The following is a 21,214-nucleotide window of genomic DNA, read 5'->3' as shown; positions in this document are numbered from 1 at the left end:
AAAATTTCTAATATAGATGCTTAAAAACAACCACCCCCTTCTTAGCCTGAAGGAACTGACCCTTAATCTCAGAGAGGCCTGGCCAGCCTGTCTCCCAGCTGCACCAGCCCCCAGCCCCCCTTCCCCCTCACCTTGTAGTCATGAATGATCCTCTCCGCAAAGGCCTTGTCCAGCATCTTCTTGTACCATTCCTGCAGGCGCTTGGGCTTGGGGATTTTCTGGTCAGGAGGGTGGCAGTGGAAGATGTAATCATCCCCCTCACTTGGGGGGCAGGCCCAGATGTGGCCCGTCACGTACCTGGATGCCGCACAAAAGCAAAAGCATCCCAGTTAAGGACTGTCCCACCCAGGATCTCAGGATGGCTTCTGCTGGGAAACTGCTCAGTTGCAATGTCACAAGGCTGTGCTTTCTCAGACTTACTGCCCAGGGATGCCTTGGGCCCACACCTGAAGGTATTTTACCACCCACGAATGGGAACATCCAAGGACCAGAGGGGGGCTTGGAAAGCGCATTTGCCCCGCCTTCCCTCTCCCAGTGTGTCCTGCATCAGCCACCGCAACCTGGGGGAGGCTCCAACATATGGCCGCTTCTGCAGCTGTTTCTGCTGTGGCTCAGAGTTGAAGCAATGTTGAAGTTGAAGCAGCCCAGCAATGTTTCCAGAACTAGTGCATGGGACCTAGCGGCCAGAGCACCAGACAACACACTTTCTTGCACTGAAAAGCCTTCATAATAATAATAATTTTTTATTTATACCCTGCCCTTCCCAGTTCAAAAAACCTGGGCTCAGGGCAGCTAACAACAAATTTAAAACACTTAATTGATGCAACAAAAAACAGCCTAAAATACAGTATAAAATGTGGATAACAATCAATTCAGAATCCAAAAATCAATTTAGAGCGAAAATCCATTCAATTAGATGATCACCAGGGCTAGCTGGCTAAATTAGTCCTATTTGGGCCAGCGAGGAGACCAGGGGAGAATTAGCTATGGGATCCCAGAGTGAGTAATCTTCATAAAAAGGGGAGCAGGGGAAGGAAGGGGAATAAAAGATCAGGCTAAGTTCAAATTGAAAGCCAGGCGGAATAGCTCTGTCTTACAGGCCCTGTGGAAGGAGGTTAAATTCTGCAGGGCCCTAGTCTCATGGGACAGAGCATTCCACCAGGTCGGAGCCATCACTGAGAAGGCCCTGGCCCTGGTGGAGGATAGTCTGACTTCCTTAGGGTCCGGGACTTCTAAACTATGGTTATTCATGGACCTTAAGGTCCTTTGCGGGGCAGACCAGGAGAGGCGGTCCCGTAGATACAAGACGACCCCACTTCACAACGCAGGAGCAAGCAGCATGTAATGAGGCAGAGCCCCCCCCCCCCGATGTGCCGATGCAAAGACGCCACAACAAAACACTCACCCCAGTTTCTTGACGTATTCCAGATAGCCAATAAGGATTTCATGATAGACTGCAGTTCGCAGGCATCTTGGGCGGAAGAAATGAATGCTATCTAAGTAGGAGATGTAAACACGCCTGTGACAAAAGGGAAGAGAGAGTTTGTGGAGTTGTGCTTGACAGCTATGTGGTTGTCCCCAAATGACAGAGTTGGAAGGAGGGTTGCCTACTGGGCCCCATCGTCATCATAATTCAAATGACCTACAATTTCAGGCTGTGTGTTTTTAACGTGTGGACAGAGCTAAATCGCATGCAGACCTAAGCAACAAAATTTTTGACATCTGGGAACAAGAGAGAAGAGAAGGAGACTTCCGGTAATCTTGGTAGGAATTTATGCACCCAACGAGAAAAAAGCAGTCTTTTTCAAAAAACTGGAAACAGAATTACTTGAATTTGCAGATCAAAAGATGATTTTAATGGGAGATTTAAATGGAGTCCCATCATTAGAAAAAGATAGATCAGCTAGGAAAAAAGAAACAAAAGAAGGCAGATTACCAAAGACTTTTTTTTATTTGGCTCAAACTTTGAATTTGATAGATATATGGAGAACAAGATATCTGTTTGACAAAGAGTTCACTTATTATAGCCATGTTCATGATAGTAGTTCAAGAATAGACTCTTTCTGGATATCCAAAGTGTTGGAACCTCGAGTTTAAAAAATTGAGATCAATCCCAGGACATTTTCAGATCATAATTCCTTGACAATGGAAATACAAAAAGAAAGCCAAATTTCATTCAGATGGAGACTGAATGAAGATTTATTAGATGATCAAAAATTTATGGAAAAAGCTAAAAAGGCCTTGAGTGATTACAGTGGTGCCTCGCAAGACGAAAATAATCGGTTCCGCGAGTCTCTTCGTCTAGCGGTTTTTTTGTCTTGCGAAGCAACCCTATTAGCGGCTTAGCAGATTAGCGCTATTAGCGGTTTAGCGGCTATTAAAGGCTTAGCGGCTAAAAGGCTATTAGCGGCTTAGAAAAAGGGGGGGAAGCAAAAAAAAATCGGAACACTCGCAAGACGTTTTCATCTTGCAAAGCAAGCCCATAGGGAAATTCGTCTTGCGAAGCAGCTCAAAAAGGGAAAACCCTTTCGTCTAGCGGGTTTTCCGTCTTGCGAGGCATTCGTCTTGTGGGGCACCACTGCATTTTGAAACAAACACTCAAGGACAGACAAAATTGCAGATGATCTGGGATGCAAGTAAGGCGGTAAGGAGGGGACTATTTATACAACAAAACTCATTTAAAAAGAAATTGAAAGAAAAAAGGGAAAGAGAGATTTTAGATGAAATTGTGAATAAGGAGAAACAATTGTCAAAGAAAGCAAATAAAGAGCCTGTCAAATAGGCAATTAGAATATTACAAACACAATATTCTATGATAGTTAATGAGGAAATTAGCTGGAAAATAAAAAGAATGAAACAAAAATATTTTGAGCATGCCAATAAATCAGGAAAACTGCTAGCGTGGCAGTTGAAGAAAAGTGAACAAAGGATCTCCATAAATAAAATTAATATAAATGGAATGATCACAGATAAGCTGAAGGAAATAAGAGCAGCATTTGTAAAATATTTTTCAGATTTATACAGGAAAGGGAAGGATTTTTTTTTTAAAAAAAATAGAGGAATATATTAAAAGCAGTAATCTACCAAACATAAAAGAGGAACAAATGGTGATCTTAAACACTCCAGTAACAGTTCAAGAAGTGTTAGAGGCAATAAAGTGGACAAAAAATGGCAAGTCTCCTGGTCCAGATGGATTAACGGCAAAGTACTATAAAAAATTAACTGAACAACTGGTAAACCCATTGAAAGATGTTATGAACGAGATTTTAAATACAGGTGAAATTCCAGAAACATGGAAAGAGGCTTATATTACAGTAATTCCAAAAGAAGATTCAGATTTACTGCAAATTAAAAATTATAGGCCTATCTCATTGTTAAATAATGATTATAAATTATTTGCAAATATTTTAGCTAATGGAATGAAAAAAATATTAAATGAGTATATACATCAAGATCAGGCAGGATTCCTCCCAGGTAGAAAGATGAAAGAGAATATAAGAAATATTCTGAATGTAATAGAATACCTGGAGGTCAAAAATGAAAAGAAAGCAGCAATGATGTTTATAGATGCCGAAAAAGCTTTTGACAATGTCTCTTGAAATTTTATGACAAAATTACTTGAAGAAATTAATTGCGGACCCAATTTTTTAAAAGGAATACAAGCAATATATTCAGAACAAAAAGCTAAATTAATTGTAAATCAGGTGATAACGGCTGATTGTAAGATACAAAAAGGAACTAGACAAGGTTGTCCATTATCACCGCTTTTGTTCATCCTGGTCCTGGAAGTACTTGCTAGAAATATAAGAGCAGACAAAGAGATCAGTGGGATAAAAACTGGGAAAAGTGAGTTCAAATTGAAAGCATATGCTGATGATTTAGTGATTACAGTAGAAGATCCAAAAAACTCTCTCCATAGAGTTATAGAAAAGATTCAAAAATTTGGGGAAGTTGCAGGATTTAAATTAAATAGAAATAAAACTAAGTTATAAGTAAAAGATTTGAAGGAAGAAGAGAAAAAAGAGTTGGAGCAAAGCATTGAGATAGAAGTCCATAAAAAAGTAAAATATTTAGGGATATGGTTAACTGCAAAAAATATAAATATTTACAAAGATAATTATGAAAAAGTGTGGCTTGGGATAAAAAGAAATTTAGAAATTTTGGCATCTGGGAACAAGACAGACGAGAAGGGGTGAAAGAGACAAAAATGGAACCAAGGCAAAATTCAGGAAAATGTGTCTTATTGGCAAGGCAAGTAGAACCACAGCCCTTCCTTTCCTGGAGCCCCACCGGAAGCAATGCCACGTACCTGGTGTTTGGGGGCGGGCAATCCCAACCGTATTCCTGCACATGCATGCCAAAGAAACAGACGTCCACGCCGTCTATCTCTTCAAAAGCAAAGAGAGCCTTTGTGCGATAGGGGAAGGACTCGGCCATCTCACGAGAGTCTACAAATCTGAAGGAAAGAGAATGCCGTCACCAGCCACTTCATTGCAAACATACTCCTCGGGGACTACTAGGATGGGCTGATTATCAATGGCAACCGAGCCCCTGCTACTCTCAAGGAAACCTTCCTATACGATTAGGTTATGAGCGAAAGCTAGACTGGAAACAGGCAACTATCTTTGGAACAGGCCAGTTAGGCTTTGTACCGAGGGAACTGGGAATGTTTCGCCTGGAAAGGAGGGGGTGGCCACCTACAAGAAACGTCTGACCTCTGTAATTGCTAACAAGGGTTTTGCCACCAAGTACTAAGTCATCTTTTGCAAAGGGATCAAAAACTTATTTCACTCATTATAATGCACATCAATCTCTGACTTTTTTCCTTCTGGGTTTCTGGGGTTTTTCCTGTTGTTATTCTGTCTCTCACAGCTACAACAAACCTACAATTAAAATTATGGACTGGTCATTTCTTTGTCAGAGGGCAAATATAGCAGGGGATCAAATACTCCCCCCCCCACTGTACGATAGCCACCTTCAAGGGCTGTCACATGGAAGATGGAGTGAGCGTGTTTTCTGCTGCTACACAGGGCAGGGCACAAACCAAAGGATTCCAGTTACAAGAAAGCAGATGGCGACTCAACATCAGGGAGACCTTTCTGACTGTAAGAACTGTTCAACTGTGGAACAGACTCCATCCTTGGAGGTTTTTAAGCAGAGGTTGGACGGCCATCTCTCATGGAAGTTTTACATGAGATTCCTGCATTGCAGGGGCTTGTCCCAGATGATTCTCAGGGTCCCTTCCAATTCTACCATTCTATGATACTGGGCTCAAGACAGCCCACTGGCTAGGATCTTGCATGAAAACAGCTGAAAATGACCATATTTGGGGAATTTCCCCCAAGCTGATTCCAGCTCTATGTGCTGCTGCTATGCACTCAACCAGGTCTTCTCCTCACCTGCCTATAAAGCACATTAAAAAAAAGATTCTATGGAGACAAAATGCTAATAAAAAGGTAAAGGGACCCCTGACCATGAGGTCCAGTCACGGACGACTCTGGGGTTGTGGTGCTCATCTCGCTTTACTGGCCAAGGGAGCCGACGAACAGCTTCCGGGTCATGTGGCCAGCAGGACTAAGCCACTTCTGGTGAACCAGAGCAGTGCATGGAAACACTGTTTACCTTCCCACCAGAGCGGTACCTATTTATCTACTTGCACTTTGACGTGCTTTCGAACTGCTAGGTTGGCAGGAGCTGGGACCGAGCAACGGGAGCTCACCCTGTCACGGGGATTCGAACCGCTGACCTTCTGATCGGCAAGCCCTAGGCTCTGTGGTTTAACCCACAGTGCCACCCGTGACCTTGAAAATACTAATAGTATAGTATAATTAAGAATTAATATTTCTGTAGTCAGAATAAATGAAACGGTGCAGATGACAACTGTTTCAATAGTTTGGTAACCATGTGCGCCTGCTGAGGAAGGCCAGAACTCACCTGGATTTCATCCCCGGTTTCACTTCCACCGTTTTATCTGAGCTGGCCACCACTCTCACAAACACTTCGCCAGCTTCTGGGTGATTCTGCCGTCGCAAAAATTTATTGACTCTCTCTTCCAAATGGTTTCCTAGGCGGGTGGTCTGCAACCCTACAAGGGAAAGTGCAAGGAAAAAGCTGTGGGAGGAAGTCACCCTTGGGAGGCAGAGAGAGAGCATCCAGATTCCCACCACGTTCAGGTCAGACTTAGAAAAATGTAAGGCTTGGTCCCCTTGCTGGGCTCCCTTTGAAACCAATGGGGAAAGATAGTCTGGGTCGGGCTCAAAGCCAGCTTTGAAAAACGATGTCTGTTTTCAAAGGCGAGCTGAGAAGAACTGAGCAGGAAGCCAAGGGGAAGGCAGGGAAGTGTTTGTGTCTGAAGGCTCCGTGGAACAAGAACATTTATCTGGCTAGCAAAGGCATGTTGAGTCCTGCCTACTTTCTGAAGTGGCACAATGCATAAATAGTGAATCTTGCCCTCTCAGCTGTGGAGACTCCTGGCAGCATCAAGGGCCATTCTTTTCACATTTCCCTTTTCAAGATCTACCACCTTCTGAACCCTTAACATGTTTATACTCCTCTCCACAAACTATGCATTCTCCTTTTTTAGCCAACTTTCCCTCTTATTTCAGCAATTTCCCTTAACCTTACCACAGCCTCCAAAATAAGTTACTATCCCACAACAATCTGGTACTAACTTGCTTACTTAGACACTCAAGGTAAATCCTAAAAGATCCCAACTCAATTCGAAATACTTTGGTGATATCTGCAAACTGCCACTTCACTGCTCATCCCTGACAAAATCATTTGTGAACATGTGAAATACCACCAGTCCCAGAACAGATTCTCGGGGACTCAACTTCCTATTTCCCTTATTTGTGAGAAAGTCTGTTCCCTTCTGTCTTTCCTGCTTCCTGTTCTTTAACCAGCTCCCTGCCCAGAAGAAGAGTCCTGCCCTCTGATTCTGTGACTGCTGCATCTGCTCAGTGGCCTTTGGAGAGTGTCAACATGATTAATTGTACATCACAACAGTCAACTTACGACTTATTTGATGTTATCCACATACCAGTGCTGGGCATATTCTGTTTATTTATAACAGATTACATGCTTTTACTATAGTTTTAAATCTGCACCCTTGATTTTCCATTTCGACTGAAGCTTCCCTGCAGGATCTAGCCCAACAGCACCCCTTTCCTCGCAAGGTTACTTTCCAAAAATAGAGACCTTAGAAAGGTGCATAAAGACACTGTATTAAAAGCATCTCCATATACAACTAAGGAGGCCACAGACTTACTTTTGGCACTGAATTTGTTTTCTTTGCGTGTTCGACCAGTTTTCTTCAAGCAGTTGTCACACACAAAGCTAAAACCACAACAGAGAGCTAGTAAGTTATGAAAGTTAATATAGACGCAAACACAGTGAACACAGTGGCAGCCAAAAACCTCTCGGTGTTTTAGCCGCTTCTTCCTGTGCCTGGGCCTATCATCAAGGTGGGGCTCCATCCCACGCCAGCCCACTTTCGGGGGGCTCAATCTCCAGCCCTTCTGGCTTTCAGGGTGGCGTTTTGCCAGGTCATGCTGCCACCAGATTGGGCTTAGTTTTGGTGCTGCCCGGCAGCCCATGGGCAAGATTGCCATGTTGTCTATTGACCGCTGGGCAACACCAAACCTCAACCCAACCTGGTGGCAGCTTTGGCAGGATCTCCAAAATGGGCACATCCAACACCTGGCAGGGCAGTTCTGCTGGAGGGGAGATGCCACCCCAAGAGGCCACAGCACCTGAGTGCTGAGAAACCAGGTGGGCCAAAGACCCTCTCTCCCCTACCCTCCTTTAGAGTTCACATGGCTGAAACTGCAATTTCAAAAGACTTTGTGCTTGAACTGATCTTGTGTGAATGCCCTGGGGCCTGTGTGGCATCACCAACACGGACTGGAGCCCCCTTCCTTCTGTTTTCCTCTGACCCATTCATCTATCACCCTTCTGGCAATGGACAAAGTGCGTACAAAAGCCGAGGCCTTGAGAAACTTGTTGGCAGCGAGGTGCCCCAAAACAAGACAGAGAGTGAATGACAGGGAGAAACTGCTGAGAGGGCTGGCACTGGGCACCCCATGGGAAAGCAGAAGATGCCACTCGCTGGGTCTTTCAGGGGCATCAGCAGAGAGGGAGGCCTCTGGCTCAAGACCCCAAGGCGCTTGGGCAAATGCTGAGCTCCCAATCAAAACTTTGCATCTTTGCCAGAGTGAAGGCATTATTGTTTCAAATCATTTGAGCTGAAACAGAACCTAGGAAGTTTGCCAAAGCTTCACCAGCCCAAACCCCGACACCTTCCGAAGCTACTTACCCTGAAGGCCAAATAATGTCATAATGCAACACACAGATCTGGTGCATCTTCCGGCCACATTCCTTGCAGTCCACAAAGCTGAGGGAGGAAAGCAGGCAAGAGAACGAGCCTTGGTTTTCTTAAAGCGAAAATGTGGAAGCACAAAGAGGAGCCAGAGAATACTTCCCTAGTCACAAAACTTTAAATAATAACATAAATAATATTTTAAATATCTGAGTGTTATAAGGAGATTATTAACTCACTTCCCCCCTGAAGTTTGCAAAACCTTTCACTTGGCTTTACAACCAAGAATAAGAAAGGGTGATTTGAGCAATGTGTAATATTTTATATTGCCAGTATTTTTTTTTAAAAAAATATAGTTTTCTTGGAATTTGGATTTTTAAAAGGTTGAGGAACCTCAGTGGACAATAAATATGAAAGACGACGACAGTGGGCAATCTTGTTAAACATACCAGATATTCTCTGGGAAACTCATGTTTGGCATTAGTAATAAAAAGCATTTTTATAGCGCTGAGTGTGAAGTCCTATCATGTCCAGCTTATGCTTTGCAATTTATACGTAAAACCATGAAGAAAAAGTTCAAAGATGGAAGGCCGGAACGGGCATTTCATGGAAACACCATTAAATCTTTCCATTGTTTGCAACATAAGAGCATCATTTCTTACTGACTCCCTGGGAAACTGTTGGAGCAGTCGAATTAGAAACGGGCTCTTGCAGAAACATTGGGAGTGGAGCTGCAATACTTGCACCCATCAGTAGATGGTACCAAGACAACAGATTTGGCACAAAGAGCGCAGAGCAGCTCTGCTACGTCAGAACAAAGCGCCACCACGAGGCAAACGGAAACAGAAGCAGCTCCCGCTTAGGGAGATGGCAAGAGAGGCTGTGTGCAGGTGCCGTGGGCTTGCTAACCAGGCAAAAAGCACACATGACGCAGGCGGGGATCTCCACAAACAATGATGAGGTCCTAATCTTTCCCAAATGAACCAGAATCAGGCCTCCGGCAGCTCTGTTTGGGCTGGGTAATGAGCATCCACACCTGAGACATAACTCAGACCATAAGAGGAAATACTGAGTTGTGTGTGGCTAGTAATCAGGGAGGATGCAATAGGGAAACAGCAGCACAAAAGGCAAAATTATATTGAATTAGTTCATTTTGGTTTAAGCAGAAACAGCCGCAAGCGAAGGATCTGCAGCTGAACAGCAACTGCTGCTGGAATCTAAATAGTTCACTCCACGGAGTCACATGCGCTAATGTGTCTTTACGACATAAAGGCTAATGTGGTACAATAAACTGCCTGCCTGCCTCTGCAATTCCTTTGACTCGACAAGGCAAAGCCTGGCTCATGCTACTTCTAGCCAAGGACTTTTATAAAGTATGAAAAAGGGCTCCATGCTGAGATGTCTTGATACTTACGGCTCTGGGTCTAGTGTATCATTTTTCTTCTTCTCAAACTGATCTTTTGATATTGTTCTGCAGGAAGAGACACAGAGTAAGTTAAGTCTTGCACTCTGCTCCGCTTCATCCTAGCCAGGGAGCACCTCTTCCGAAAAAGGCATCTGCAGAGGCAGGGACTCCTTCAGGACACTCCCAAGAGCAAGTTTTAACCCTAATAAGGAGGATGTGGGGAGAAGGCAGCTCCCAGGTCTGGGAAGGGTGCAGTTTGCCGCTTTGGGATGGGGTCGCACTCCCCCTGGAGGAAGAGGGTCGTAGCCAGGGTGTCTGAGGAAGGTAAAGGGGGCTCCAAGGCAAGGAGTGCCTGTTACCAGCTCTGGCTGACATTCCTGGGCAGGGATAGTTGGCTATGGCAATTGGCTATGGCAATCCACACACTGGTGCCACGTGTCTGGAATACTGCAAGGTGCTCCATGTGGGGCATCCCTTGAACCAGGTCCAGAAGCCTCAGCAGCAGCCTGCCAAGAAATCAGGACACCATTCCGAAGGAGCTGCACAGGCGGCTGGATGGCTCCCAAACCAAGCTCAAGGTGCTTGTTCCAACACACAAAGCCCATCACGGCTCAGGACCTAGATATTTGACGATTCACTTGCTCCCAGTTGGACCTGCTCATTTGTTATGACTCTGTGTTTGCAGTCTCTGTTAGGATGCAACCTGGGAGAGGCATTCTCAGGGCTGGTGTCCCCATTATAGAGCGCTCTCCTCTCTCAGGGATGGCTGACCCTGGAGGGTTTGTAGCATTTATTCGCTCAAGCTTTTGGACTTGGCTTTTGGACTTTATGGGTAGAGACAGCATGCCTTCCCATTGGATCCACGGGACTTGTGCTATTGACATATTCAATATGTCAATTGCACAAGTTGTGCAATTTATTGCTGTGTATAATTTAGAGTCTATATTTTATATTGTACCTTGCTCTGGGATTATTTGAAGGAAGAGAGGGCCATAAACCTTTTAAACAAGCAAACCTTTGAACTAAAGAATTGCCAGCCCAGTTATCCACACCAGCTATGACAGGCTAACTATCAGCTAGTAAGAACAGATCCCAAGTCAACTCTATTCTTGAAGCCAATTTGAGAAAACACTTAGGCTATCATGTAGGTTAATGACAATACAGAAAGCTGCCAAGGGACATGGCAGCGAAGGGGCTTGCAGGTCAGAGGGTCACCTAAGCAAGCCCCACACCTACGGAGAACGAACAACATTCAGAGGAGTTAAGTTTTGGGCATCTTGCCTGGGCATTGAAAATCTGCTCTTAATTCACTTTTCGAAATCTTTTCAACCAGCCTAGATTGTTAACCACAAATTGCAGAACACGGGGCTGAAGGCTGAGGCACAAGGGTTTACCCAAGGCCGCTAAGTGTGTGAACTGGGGCCCTTCCGTGGGAACACCGTTGAACGTCTAAGTGCAATGCAACGCCAGCTTGCTATGCTCCTTTGTTCTCCCGGCAAAGGCTGGGAGATGCAGCTTTCTTGGGAGCGAACGAGACTCCAAAGCCAAGCAGAAGTTGCACCTGGGGGGGCTGCACCCTGAATGAGAAGCGCATCTCTTCCTGCTGCACCTGAGGCATGACGGAACCTGTCCTCTCATTACTTTTACCCGGCATTTAAAGAAAAGAAAAGAAATTACTTACGTTTGTGGCTGGGCAGGGTCATCACCAAGGGTAACGTTTTCCCCCTGGATTTCAGTGAAACATCTCTCACAGAAGTGATACCTGTCAGCAAGAAGGCCATATTTGGGTGAACTGGTCCATCAAAACACAGAGCAACCCAAGCAAGGGAGCCACCAATCAGAGCAGGGCAGAGATCACCAAGGCGAGAGGAGGGGGAGCGTCGTTGGTTGGTCGATTGATGGGTCAGTGTGGCCAATGAGGAGGAGCAGAGGGGAGGGAAAGGGACAAACAGCACAGACAGAAGTAGTAAGAGACAGACACCAGGACACGGCAGAGCAGAAAGGCACGGCCAAGAGCGCAGGGGAGCATTCGGTCGCATTTCAGCCGCCACAGGCCACCGCTGGTGACCAGGAGAGGCTCTGGAGCAGACTTCCAAGGGCATCCGTTTCAGAATTTGGATCCAATTCTCAGGTCAGCTTTTAAGAAGCAAGCAGTCTCACAGTAGCAAGAATCATGAGACTGCCATTATTTTATTAAAGCCACAGAAGCAGGAACAATTTCAACATTGCCAAATGCATTAAAGCATTCAAGATTGAAAACCTTGCGTTAAATGTGACCAGCTGCTCAATTAAAATGTAGTAGAACACAAATGACACCCAATTCATACTCCAGACAAACATTTAACAGAAATGCATTTCTATCGCTCAGGGTTTCCAGTCACGTGTGTAAACTTTATAAACTACATCGTTTATATTGTAATTAAATACAATATAGACACACACAAAAATAGATCAAGGCTTTGCAAACTGAAACAGGAACTTGTGAAAAGTTTTGTGAACCAAACTGAACTGGTCAGTCTTCCACATCCCTTGCTGCTTTTAAGTAATCCAAGAAGGTTAAAAGCAAAGGTCTCTTTCAGACACAAACCTACATTCGAATAAGGCCCAAGTCCATATTTCTTGTTTTGCTCTGGGTAAACTGGAAGCAAAACTATCCTCTTAGCCTAAGGCAATCTTGACTAAATGTTTGGAAAGGGTATGAACTGAAACACCAAGGAAGGTAAGAAACACAGGCTAGGGCAATCCGGGGGTGGGGGTGGGTGGGTGGGACAGAGACACACCGGGATGCCTTGAGACAAACAGAGGAAACAGGTGGGAGCAGTCAGGGCAGCGTCAGCCGTCTGAACACCACAGCTCTCCACTCTGGTCACCACAATGAACCAACCAAGGGGAGATGAGAACGCCGTTTCCTGGGAGGTCCTTACATACACACACACACAAATGTCCACAGGCTGAGAGTCTCCTGGGACTATCTCGTTCAAGGGGAGAGAGGCTCTTATCGAAACCTACGGAGCAAGTCTGTTCCCGGAAGACAAGCTAGCAACCAAGAGCTATTCAGAAAACCAGGGGCCGGTGATGATTTTCAGGCACCAGAAGTGCCTCCCCAGGGAGAAAGCAGCAACAGAAAGGGCACCCACTCCTCCATAGGGGACCCCGTGAGCAAGAGAGAAGGGGTGGGTGGCCTCGACAGCAGGGTGCACAACTGACAGCAACCAGAGGGAGGAATTATTAAAACAAGGACTTTGCCTAAGGCCTCCATTCACTAGTTCACGATTTTAAAATTATGACTATGTGTGCAATCACTGAATAACTACAAAAAATTTAAAACTCCAGGATTCCTGGGCAATATAAGAGTGCATTCTGCTCAGAAGTAATCCACGTTGAGTTCAGCTGATTTGCTCCCAGGTAAGCGGGTGGCGCTGTGGGTTAAACCTCAGCGCCTAGGACTTGCCGATCGCATGGTCGGCGGTTCGAATCCCCGCGGCGGGGTGCGCTCCCGTTGCTCGGTCCCAGCGCCTGCCAACCTAGCAATTCGAAAGCACCCCCGGGTGCAAGTAGATAAAATAGGGACCGCTTACTAGCAGGAAGGTAAACGGCGTTTCTGTGTGCGGCTCTGGCTTGCCAGAGCAGCTTCGTCACGCTGGCCACGTGACCCGGAAGTGTCTGCGGACAGTGCTGGCTCCCGGCCTATAGAGTGAGATGAGCGCACAACCCCAGAGTCTGTCAAGACTGGCCCGTACGGGCAGGGGTACCTTTACCTTTACGCATTTATAGGATTGCAACCTAAAAACCCACCTTTCCAGGAAGTTTTTGGAACAACCTGCTAGTCCCAATATGGTACAGTGGTTAATCCATTAATCCATTCCGGAAGTCCGTTCTTAAACCAAAGTGTTCTTAAACCAAGGAATGCTATCCCATAGCAGAATTTACAAATGGAACACACTGAACAGGAAGCAGAACCATAGCTGTCAACTTTCAGATTTGAAAATAAGGGATCAGCAGCTTTGAAAATAAAGGATCAGCAGCCTCACCTGTCCCGGGGACAGTCTATGGGATATGTAGCAATCCGGGATAGCAGCGGGAAGCGGCGCTGGAATAAGGGAATTTCCCGCAAAAAAAGAGAAGGTTGACAGCTATGAGCAGAGCGTGTTCTGCTTCCAAGGCAAAGTTCACAAACCAAAACACCTACTTCTGGGTTTGCAGCGTTCTTAATCCAAGTTGTTCATAAACTAAGCTGTTCTTAAACAAAGGTACCACTGTGTTGTAAATAAGCCAACGTGAAATTGCCACCTCTCCTTCCTTCCCCTTCTCTTGATTTTCGCTCTCTCTCTTTTATTTTGACTCATGAGCTTCCAAGCGGCATGCAGCCCACCAGCCAAGGAGCTTGCCAGGGGATACCGTCACTAAATCACCGCACTAGTCCAAGCCCCAAGTGGGGTGGGGAGCTTTTCTGAAAACATAAATATATGCCACTTGTAGCCCCTTGAGGGCTAGTCAGTCTTGCTGCGAACTCTCCAGGGACTCCTCGTCCGTGTTCTTGTGGGGCGAGGAGCCACCTCTAAGCTCAGGTCCTGCTCTAAGAAAATACTGCCCCACTCTGAGTCCTGAGAAGGCCCAGACTTACCTGTTCTGGTAACTGTAGTAGGCGGCATCCCGGGGAATAGTACACAGCTGCTTCCCATAACAGCACAAGGTCTGGGGAGAAAATTCGTACTGAAAAAGAAGACAAGACAGAGAGAAAAGATGACTATATGCAACAACTACAGGCACACGTTTGTGTGGCACAAATTTCTTCTACAGCAGAGACAGCGCTTTTTTTTTTTTTAGCTTCAGCAGTTTATTGTTTTAATTCACTGTTCACTGTTGTTCTTTCCAAGAGGACAACCCCCTTCCCCTCAAAAAAACAGTCCTGTAAGGAGCATAGCCAGCAACCACTGAATATTATGTGCCAATTGGAAAATAAAAATGGGTGTGTGCCTGTTTGAGCCCCTAGAACTGACGGGCGGCTGAAGAGCACGGCTGGACTGCATCTGGGAAGAGCAGAAAGGAGACACAGCCACACTGGGCTGCACTCATTAAAAGAGATAAATCCAGAAAGTTAGAAATTCACAGAAAACAGTAAGAGATTGAGCATAATGCACTGTCTAACTAAAATCTGTAGTATTAAAAAAACCAAGCCCTAACGGAGCATTATTCTTCTTTGTAGGAAGAACCACAATGATCTTGGGATTATTTAGTCAGTTAGCCAACATCTGCAGAGCAGCTCTTTGAAACGCTGCGCAGGCAGAATTTAGAAACTGTAAAACAGCATGCAAGCCATAGACACTTTAAAAAAGTAATAGATATTTTAAGCAGAATGTTCTGTGTTCTGACCTTTATGTATGAATTAAAAATACTTAGTGTTAGCTGCTGGCTCACTTTATTACAGATAGCAGACAATTGCAACATTCTTCATCATATTTGCAGAGCACAATGCCTTAAAACATTTGTTCTCAAGATTTGCACCCCAAATTTAATAACCAAATGCTCAGGGCAGGAAGGTTCACACACGGATCTCCCTGAGAAGGACCCATGTGTGCCAAAAACATAACAGTGGCTCATCTTTTTAAAAATTCAAGAGCACTTTTTAGGAAGAATTTAAAAAGCCTGGCTACCACTAGATCAGACCAAAGTGGGTCCCTCTGGTCTCACACCCCATTTCTCACAGTGACCAACGAGGCACAGCTGGGAAGTCTGCAAGCAGAGCATGTGATCACAAGCCCTTCCTTCTGCTGCTGCTCAGCCCCAACTGATACTCAGCAGCTTTTGCTGCCTCATTCTGAGGGAAACCTGCAGCCCCTGTTGCGAGGAGCCACAAAAGAAGCCCTCACTTGCACAATTTTACTAGTTGTAGAGCATGATGTGCTGCGCATATGAAGTCACTCTAGTTCTCATCAAATTGTAGCAAGTGGAACACGCACCTGCGCATGTATCTGAGTCAACGTTTTTAAGTATAAGAATCTGTCAAAATTCAACACAGATATTTTGAAAATAAAGACCTGCTGGTCCCACTCAGAGCAGATCCACTGAAATCAATATGATTAACTTGGGTCCACTAATTTCAGGGGGTAATTATGCCTGAAAATGGATACAACTTCTTTTAAATGACATTTAAAGTAAATCTCATAAAATCAGCTTCTCAAAGAGAAAGTTCTGATAAATGCACATATTCACACTGTGAATATGAAACACACAGGTTTTGAATGTTCAAAGACCATAGCTGTGAAGAAACCATGAATACCTTGCGTCCACAACAGTATCCCAAGGACTGCATAACAGGGTCGATTTCTTGTTCAAAGACCTCGGCCAGCTTAGTGCAAAATTTATAGACTCGTGACGTCTTGCGATTATAAAGCCAGGCATTATTGAACATTAGCCAGACATCATCCACGTACTGCCAGGGCTCTTGATACTGCCCTGTGTCCAACTTGCGCTTAATGGTGGAAAGATCCATGGGATTCTTCACTATGTCAAAATAGTCCTGCAAATTAGAAAAAAGAAGTAACACAGTGTCAGCTGGGCATTCAAATCCAAAGTTTCCCAAAAATAGTAATTTTCATTGATGGGAGATCAGCCCATCATAACAGCAACCTCAGGAGACTGTGTCGCGTAATGGTTAGAGTGCCTGGGAGACTTGGGTTGAAATCCCCACCCAGACAGATCTTGCTCTTAGGGACCCTGCGTCTTGACCAGTCTGATGCACCTGAAATTAGGGTGCTGTCACAGGTGGATGTTGCTTGCAAAAATCACACATTGTCAGGGTTTAGAGAGAATTGGGCTGAACTGCCATCTGGGTGGGATGACAACACCACCCTCTGGATTCCTACAGCTCTGAATAAACGGATGCCCAAAGCTCCGTTAGCAACAGCAGCCATTAAGCAGCTCAAGACGTCGCACATACTGAAGCCAACTGTCCCAATCTCTGAGCAGTGCTACACAAAATAATGACTTAGACAGAAAGGTACAGTGAACCTTGAAAACAGTCCTCACTTGAAAGAAATGCTTAACGGTGGAAAATCTTGTCTTGCCTTCAAATTTCCTATATTTGTCTACTCAGAGACAGACCTGGAAGAAGACTTTGGCTGTATGGCAGACTAATAAACTATGCGCTTGGCTCTGGGAGCTACAGGAGTTCCTGGGCAGCAAGGCCACAGGGACTACTTTAGAACCTAAATCCAAAAGAATTGCCACCAGTCAAAGGACTGCCCAACGGTGAAAATTACCCACAACTGCCTACCTGACAAGCCCACACCCTGCGAGAGACAGCTGTGACTTGCTTGCAAAACACTCTGCTGCTCAACTGGCTTCAATCCAATCTGCCTGAGATTGTTTCTTAGCTACGGTGCCAAGACTGACCCGCTGGTTCCTGGGAAGGCCCAGGGACACCCGGCCCACCTTCTCACTTACCGGAATCCCCAGGAGTTGAGGGTCCACGGGCTGCCGGAAGGGCAAGGACTCTGGGTCCTGGCGATACAAAGCTTCCAGGGTGGGCATGAGGGCCTGGCGCAGCTCTTCAGGCTTAAAGACTGTGGAAAATATCCAAATGAGGTAACGTAAATAAAACCACAGGTCAATTCTATCTACAGTCATCTCATTCATGAAATAAGCAGTATTTCGTCATCAAATCGTAAATAGCTGGTGGAATTCAGTCTATAAGATGTGGCAACGGCTGCTCAGGACGCTGTGTTTTTATGCAGGGAGTCGCTCTGGGATCGATGGACGAAGGGAGGTATACAAATTTAAAGAACAACTAGAAGACTTGGGCCACTTCACAGGGGAAAAAGAAGTGGCTTTAACTGTGACAGGTAAAAAAGAAGGCTCTCCCTGTTCAGAGACAGAATGCCTTTGTTCAGGAGAGGCTGAGGGACAGCAAGTCGCCGTCGCTACCCATCACCCCCTGCTTGTGAAGCTGCCTGGCCACTGCAGGAGACAACCTGGGGAAGCCCAACTGAGCAAGATGCTTCTTATCTTCCTGCTTTAATTTAAGAAGACGGGGACAACATTAACATGGAGCACCAGCTAGTGGCAGACAGACGTACTTGAGGGCTACACAGATGTAGACTTACTCTTTTTCCGTGGCTGAGATGGTGACGTGGACTGGGAGGCGGCACCGTTACTGCCCCCGTCATCCTCCTCTTTTATCTCAGGCTTCTTCCCTTCTATCTCCATGGGCTCCTGCTTGATCTCCACCCCATTTGTTTCTTCTTTGGTTTGCGTGGGGCCTGGAACGTCCTCCTCCACCTGAAAAGCACATGGCACAGTGAAGAGTCACAACCTCCACAGCCACGCAGGTCAGCTTCCCCAGCAAAGCAAGAGAGAATGGAATATTTAACATGTTAATATCCATCCATCCACCCATCCAATATTCTGGATGATTTCCCTTCCCTGTGAATTCTCCTTCTAGTTTACCAGGCAGTGGGTGTTCTCTGCTCTACCCCACAAAGGGCAGGCTTTATTTCCCTACGGCTCCCTCCTGAAAGCTAGAAATTGCTGTCTAATCCCGGAATGGGGAACCACCAGATGTTTCTGGGCTAGAATTCTCATAAACTACAGGTTATACTGGAGTTAAGAAGCCCAACAATATCTGGTGGGCACCAAACTCCTCCTCCCTGTGTCCCTGAACAGCACAGACTGACCACGACTACCCCTTGGCCCATTGCTTACCTCCAATTTTGGATCTAGTTGAGCTTCACCACATTCTGACTCTGCTTTTTCCACCTTCCCTTCTTGCTTAATCTCTTGCGTTTGGGTCTCCGGCCCCAGCTGCTGAGCATTCACGTCGGTACTGGCGGCAGAGCCTGGCGTGGGCACCCTGTTGTCGATGCTTGCTGCTGCTTGGGATAGCTGGGGTGGGGAGGAGGGGGAAAAGACACTGAACACACGGAAACCAGCCTTGTGCCCCGGTGCAGAACTCCAAAAAAAGAGGTCAGGTCAGATGACAGGGACATCACCAACGGCACCCAGCATGTCACCTGAAAGGCTATCCTTTCATGGAAGATGGATCCAGCTTGTTTTCTGCTGCTCCAGAGGGCAAGATCCGAACAGACTGATTCAAATTACAAGGAAGGAGATTGTGACTAAACACCAGGAAGACCTTTCTGACAGGAAGAGCCATTTGACAGTGGAAGAGACAGTGGGATCACCTTCCTTGGAGGTTCTTAAGCAAAGGTTGGATGGCCATCAATCATGGAGGCTGAAGTTGAGATTCCTGCATCACAGGGGGTTGGACTAGATGACCCCAGGGGTCCCGTCTATAATTCTATGAGTAACCCATTTAGTTTACCCCTGCCTAGAATTCACATCTGATAACAAGAGGCCTAACAGGATGTTACAGCATAACCGTCAGGGAATCATCCACCTCCTAAGCTTCTTATTGTAAGCTGCCCTGATAATTTATTTGAGGGGTGGTGTAGAAATCTAAACAGTAAATAACTGTTAATAGTCTAAAATGGGGAATACTCAAGAATCGTCTCCCACAGCATGTTTGCAAATACAGTGGTACCTCGGGTTACAGACGCTTCAGGTTACAGACTCTGCTAACCCAGAAATAGTACCTTGGGTTAAGAACTTTGCTTCATGGTGTGAATAGAAATCGTGTGACGGCAGCGGGAGGCCCCATTAGCTAAAGTGGTACCTCAGATTAAGAACAGTTTCAGGTTAAGAACGGACCTCCAGAACGAATTAAGTTCTTAACCAGAGAAAGCCTTGAAAAATATTCTAGGATCAATTATGCATGTTCTGGAAGCCTCCATGCTGGAGTATTGCAATGCATTATACCTGAGGCTGCCCTGGAAAACAATTCTGCGGATAGAACAAGCTGTGAGAGCGCAGAGACCAAGAGCTGGGAACATTTGCCAAAATGTCTGGCTCCTGATCCATTTCCAAGCTCAGTTCAAAAAGGGTTGTGCATTTGCTGTGCTCAGGGAACACAACTTCCTCTCTCTCTGCCCCTGCCACCCCCATATCTGCTCTGGAGGTACCCCAAGCCCTCTGGAGCAGATTCAGTGGGGTGCAGGGGTTGGGACCTCTGCTGTGCAGATAATTTTGGGAGCACAATGATTTTGCTGGATCAACCCTGCACAGCTTAGGATCAGGATGCCTGTTGGTTGCCTTTTCCCACCTGAGCGTTCCTGCGACTTAAAAGTCAGGTGGAGAGGCTACTCTCTGGGGACTCCATTCGTCAGAGATAGTCAGTAGCAAGCAGGAAAATGATATTTTAAAAGGTGGTGTTCTAAATATGAAATACTTCTCACAAAGATAGCTTCCCTGACATTAACATCATTCTGGTGCCTGGCTTTTATTTTTCATGCTCTAGTCCAGGCTTCCTCAAACTCGGCCCTCGAGATGCTTTGAGACTACAATCCCCATCATCCCTGACCACTGGTCCTACTAGCTATGGATCATGGGAGTTGTAGGCCAAAAACATCTGGAGGGCTGAGTTTGAGGAAGCTGCTCTAGTGTATGGTTTTCCATTTGCTCTTTGTTTGCTATCTGATATTATAATCGGTGGTGATTTTTAGTTGTATTTTGGATTGTTCCTTCCCCCCCTCACCACTTTGCTTTATATTCCAATAGCCATCTCAAGCCTAGCTTTGCTCGGGAATTTTAAGAAACAAACAAAGAAAGCCAGTGATTTTAAAGGGCTGAGTCTGCTGTTTTAATTTGGAATGGCACCCAACTGCGTCCAAACAATCAAAAACCTGCTCCTTGACCTCAGCAACCGCCCCTCAAAGTTTGGCTGCGATATCTTAAGAGGGATCCAAATGCACAGCAAACAAACAACTTCTCAACACACCCAGCAGTCTGTGAGCTGCCCTGGGAAAGGTTTTCAGAGGACAGGATACTGGTATTAAATATTAACTTCTTAAATATTAACATTTATTGTGGCAAAAGCTTTCACTGCCTGGAGCCCACTTGGTCAGAGGCATGAAGAGCATCCTCAGCTGGCAGATCTATGCGCTTACTGGTCAGGAAAGGGAAGCTCAGGGCCAGAGGTGGGATTCTGACATTCCTCTGCTCTGCACACAAGAGCAGCAGGGACCCTCCTCAAGTGCTGCAACCCTTTCCATACCCTCCTCCTCCTAGCTTTGATAGGCTAATGCAGGCATCCCCAACTCCCATCATCCCTAGCTAACAGAACCAGTGGTCAGGGATAATGGGAGTTGTAGTCTGGAGGGCCGAGTTTGGGGATGCCTGGGCTAATGTAACACCTGGAGTGGGAAAAAGCACCTTGGGCTTGATTGAGTCCTTAATGAATAAACTCAAAACTTGCGGGCAATTTCTATTTCAGCACTAGAATTTGGCTTGCCTTCCAATCTCGGCCATCTTTGCCTTCTGGCAAGTGCTTCCCAGAGTTACAAGCACGGAAGCAATAGCGGAACGCTGCATGTTCTGCGGCTGCCTCCATGCCAACGCTCCTGCCCTAACAGAACACCATCCCTTCTTCAAGCTCA

The 21,214-nt window shown here is 45.8% G+C and overlaps 1 protein-coding gene across 4 annotated transcripts in view; it reads right to left on the bottom strand.

Moving 5' to 3' along the window:
* CREBBP (CREB binding lysine acetyltransferase) overlaps window positions 1–21,214 on the bottom strand; it is a 63,565-nt gene that overhangs the window by 7,000 nt on the left and 35,351 nt on the right. For all 4 annotated transcript variants that reach the window (XM_083474614.1, XM_083474616.1, XM_083474615.1 and 1 more), the window contains 13 exons: window positions 18,426–18,605; window positions 17,828–18,002; window positions 17,169–17,287; window positions 16,003–16,242; window positions 14,347–14,435; window positions 11,404–11,484; window positions 9,732–9,788; window positions 8,315–8,392; window positions 7,268–7,335; window positions 5,935–6,085; window positions 4,310–4,456; window positions 1,406–1,519; window positions 132–297 (listed from right to left, as the gene is read on the bottom strand). In XM_083474614.1, coding sequence (XP_083330740.1) covers window positions 132–297; window positions 1,406–1,519; window positions 4,310–4,456; window positions 5,935–6,085; window positions 7,268–7,335; window positions 8,315–8,392; window positions 9,732–9,788; window positions 11,404–11,484; window positions 14,347–14,435; window positions 16,003–16,242; window positions 17,169–17,287; window positions 17,828–18,002; window positions 18,426–18,605 — 1,665 coding nt within the window. The remainder of the gene's footprint in view (window positions 1–131; window positions 298–1,405; window positions 1,520–4,309; window positions 4,457–5,934; window positions 6,086–7,267; window positions 7,336–8,314; window positions 8,393–9,731; window positions 9,789–11,403; window positions 11,485–14,346; window positions 14,436–16,002; window positions 16,243–17,168; window positions 17,288–17,827; window positions 18,003–18,425; window positions 18,606–21,214) is intronic.

This window comes from Podarcis liolepis (genome assembly GCF_965112155.1).
Source record: "Podarcis liolepis genome assembly, chromosome: 14".
NCBI lineage: Eukaryota > Metazoa > Chordata > Lepidosauria > Squamata > Lacertidae > Podarcis > Podarcis liolepis.
Note: the sequence above shows the minus strand (reverse complement) of the source record. Positions and strands in the feature narration are given on the sequence as shown.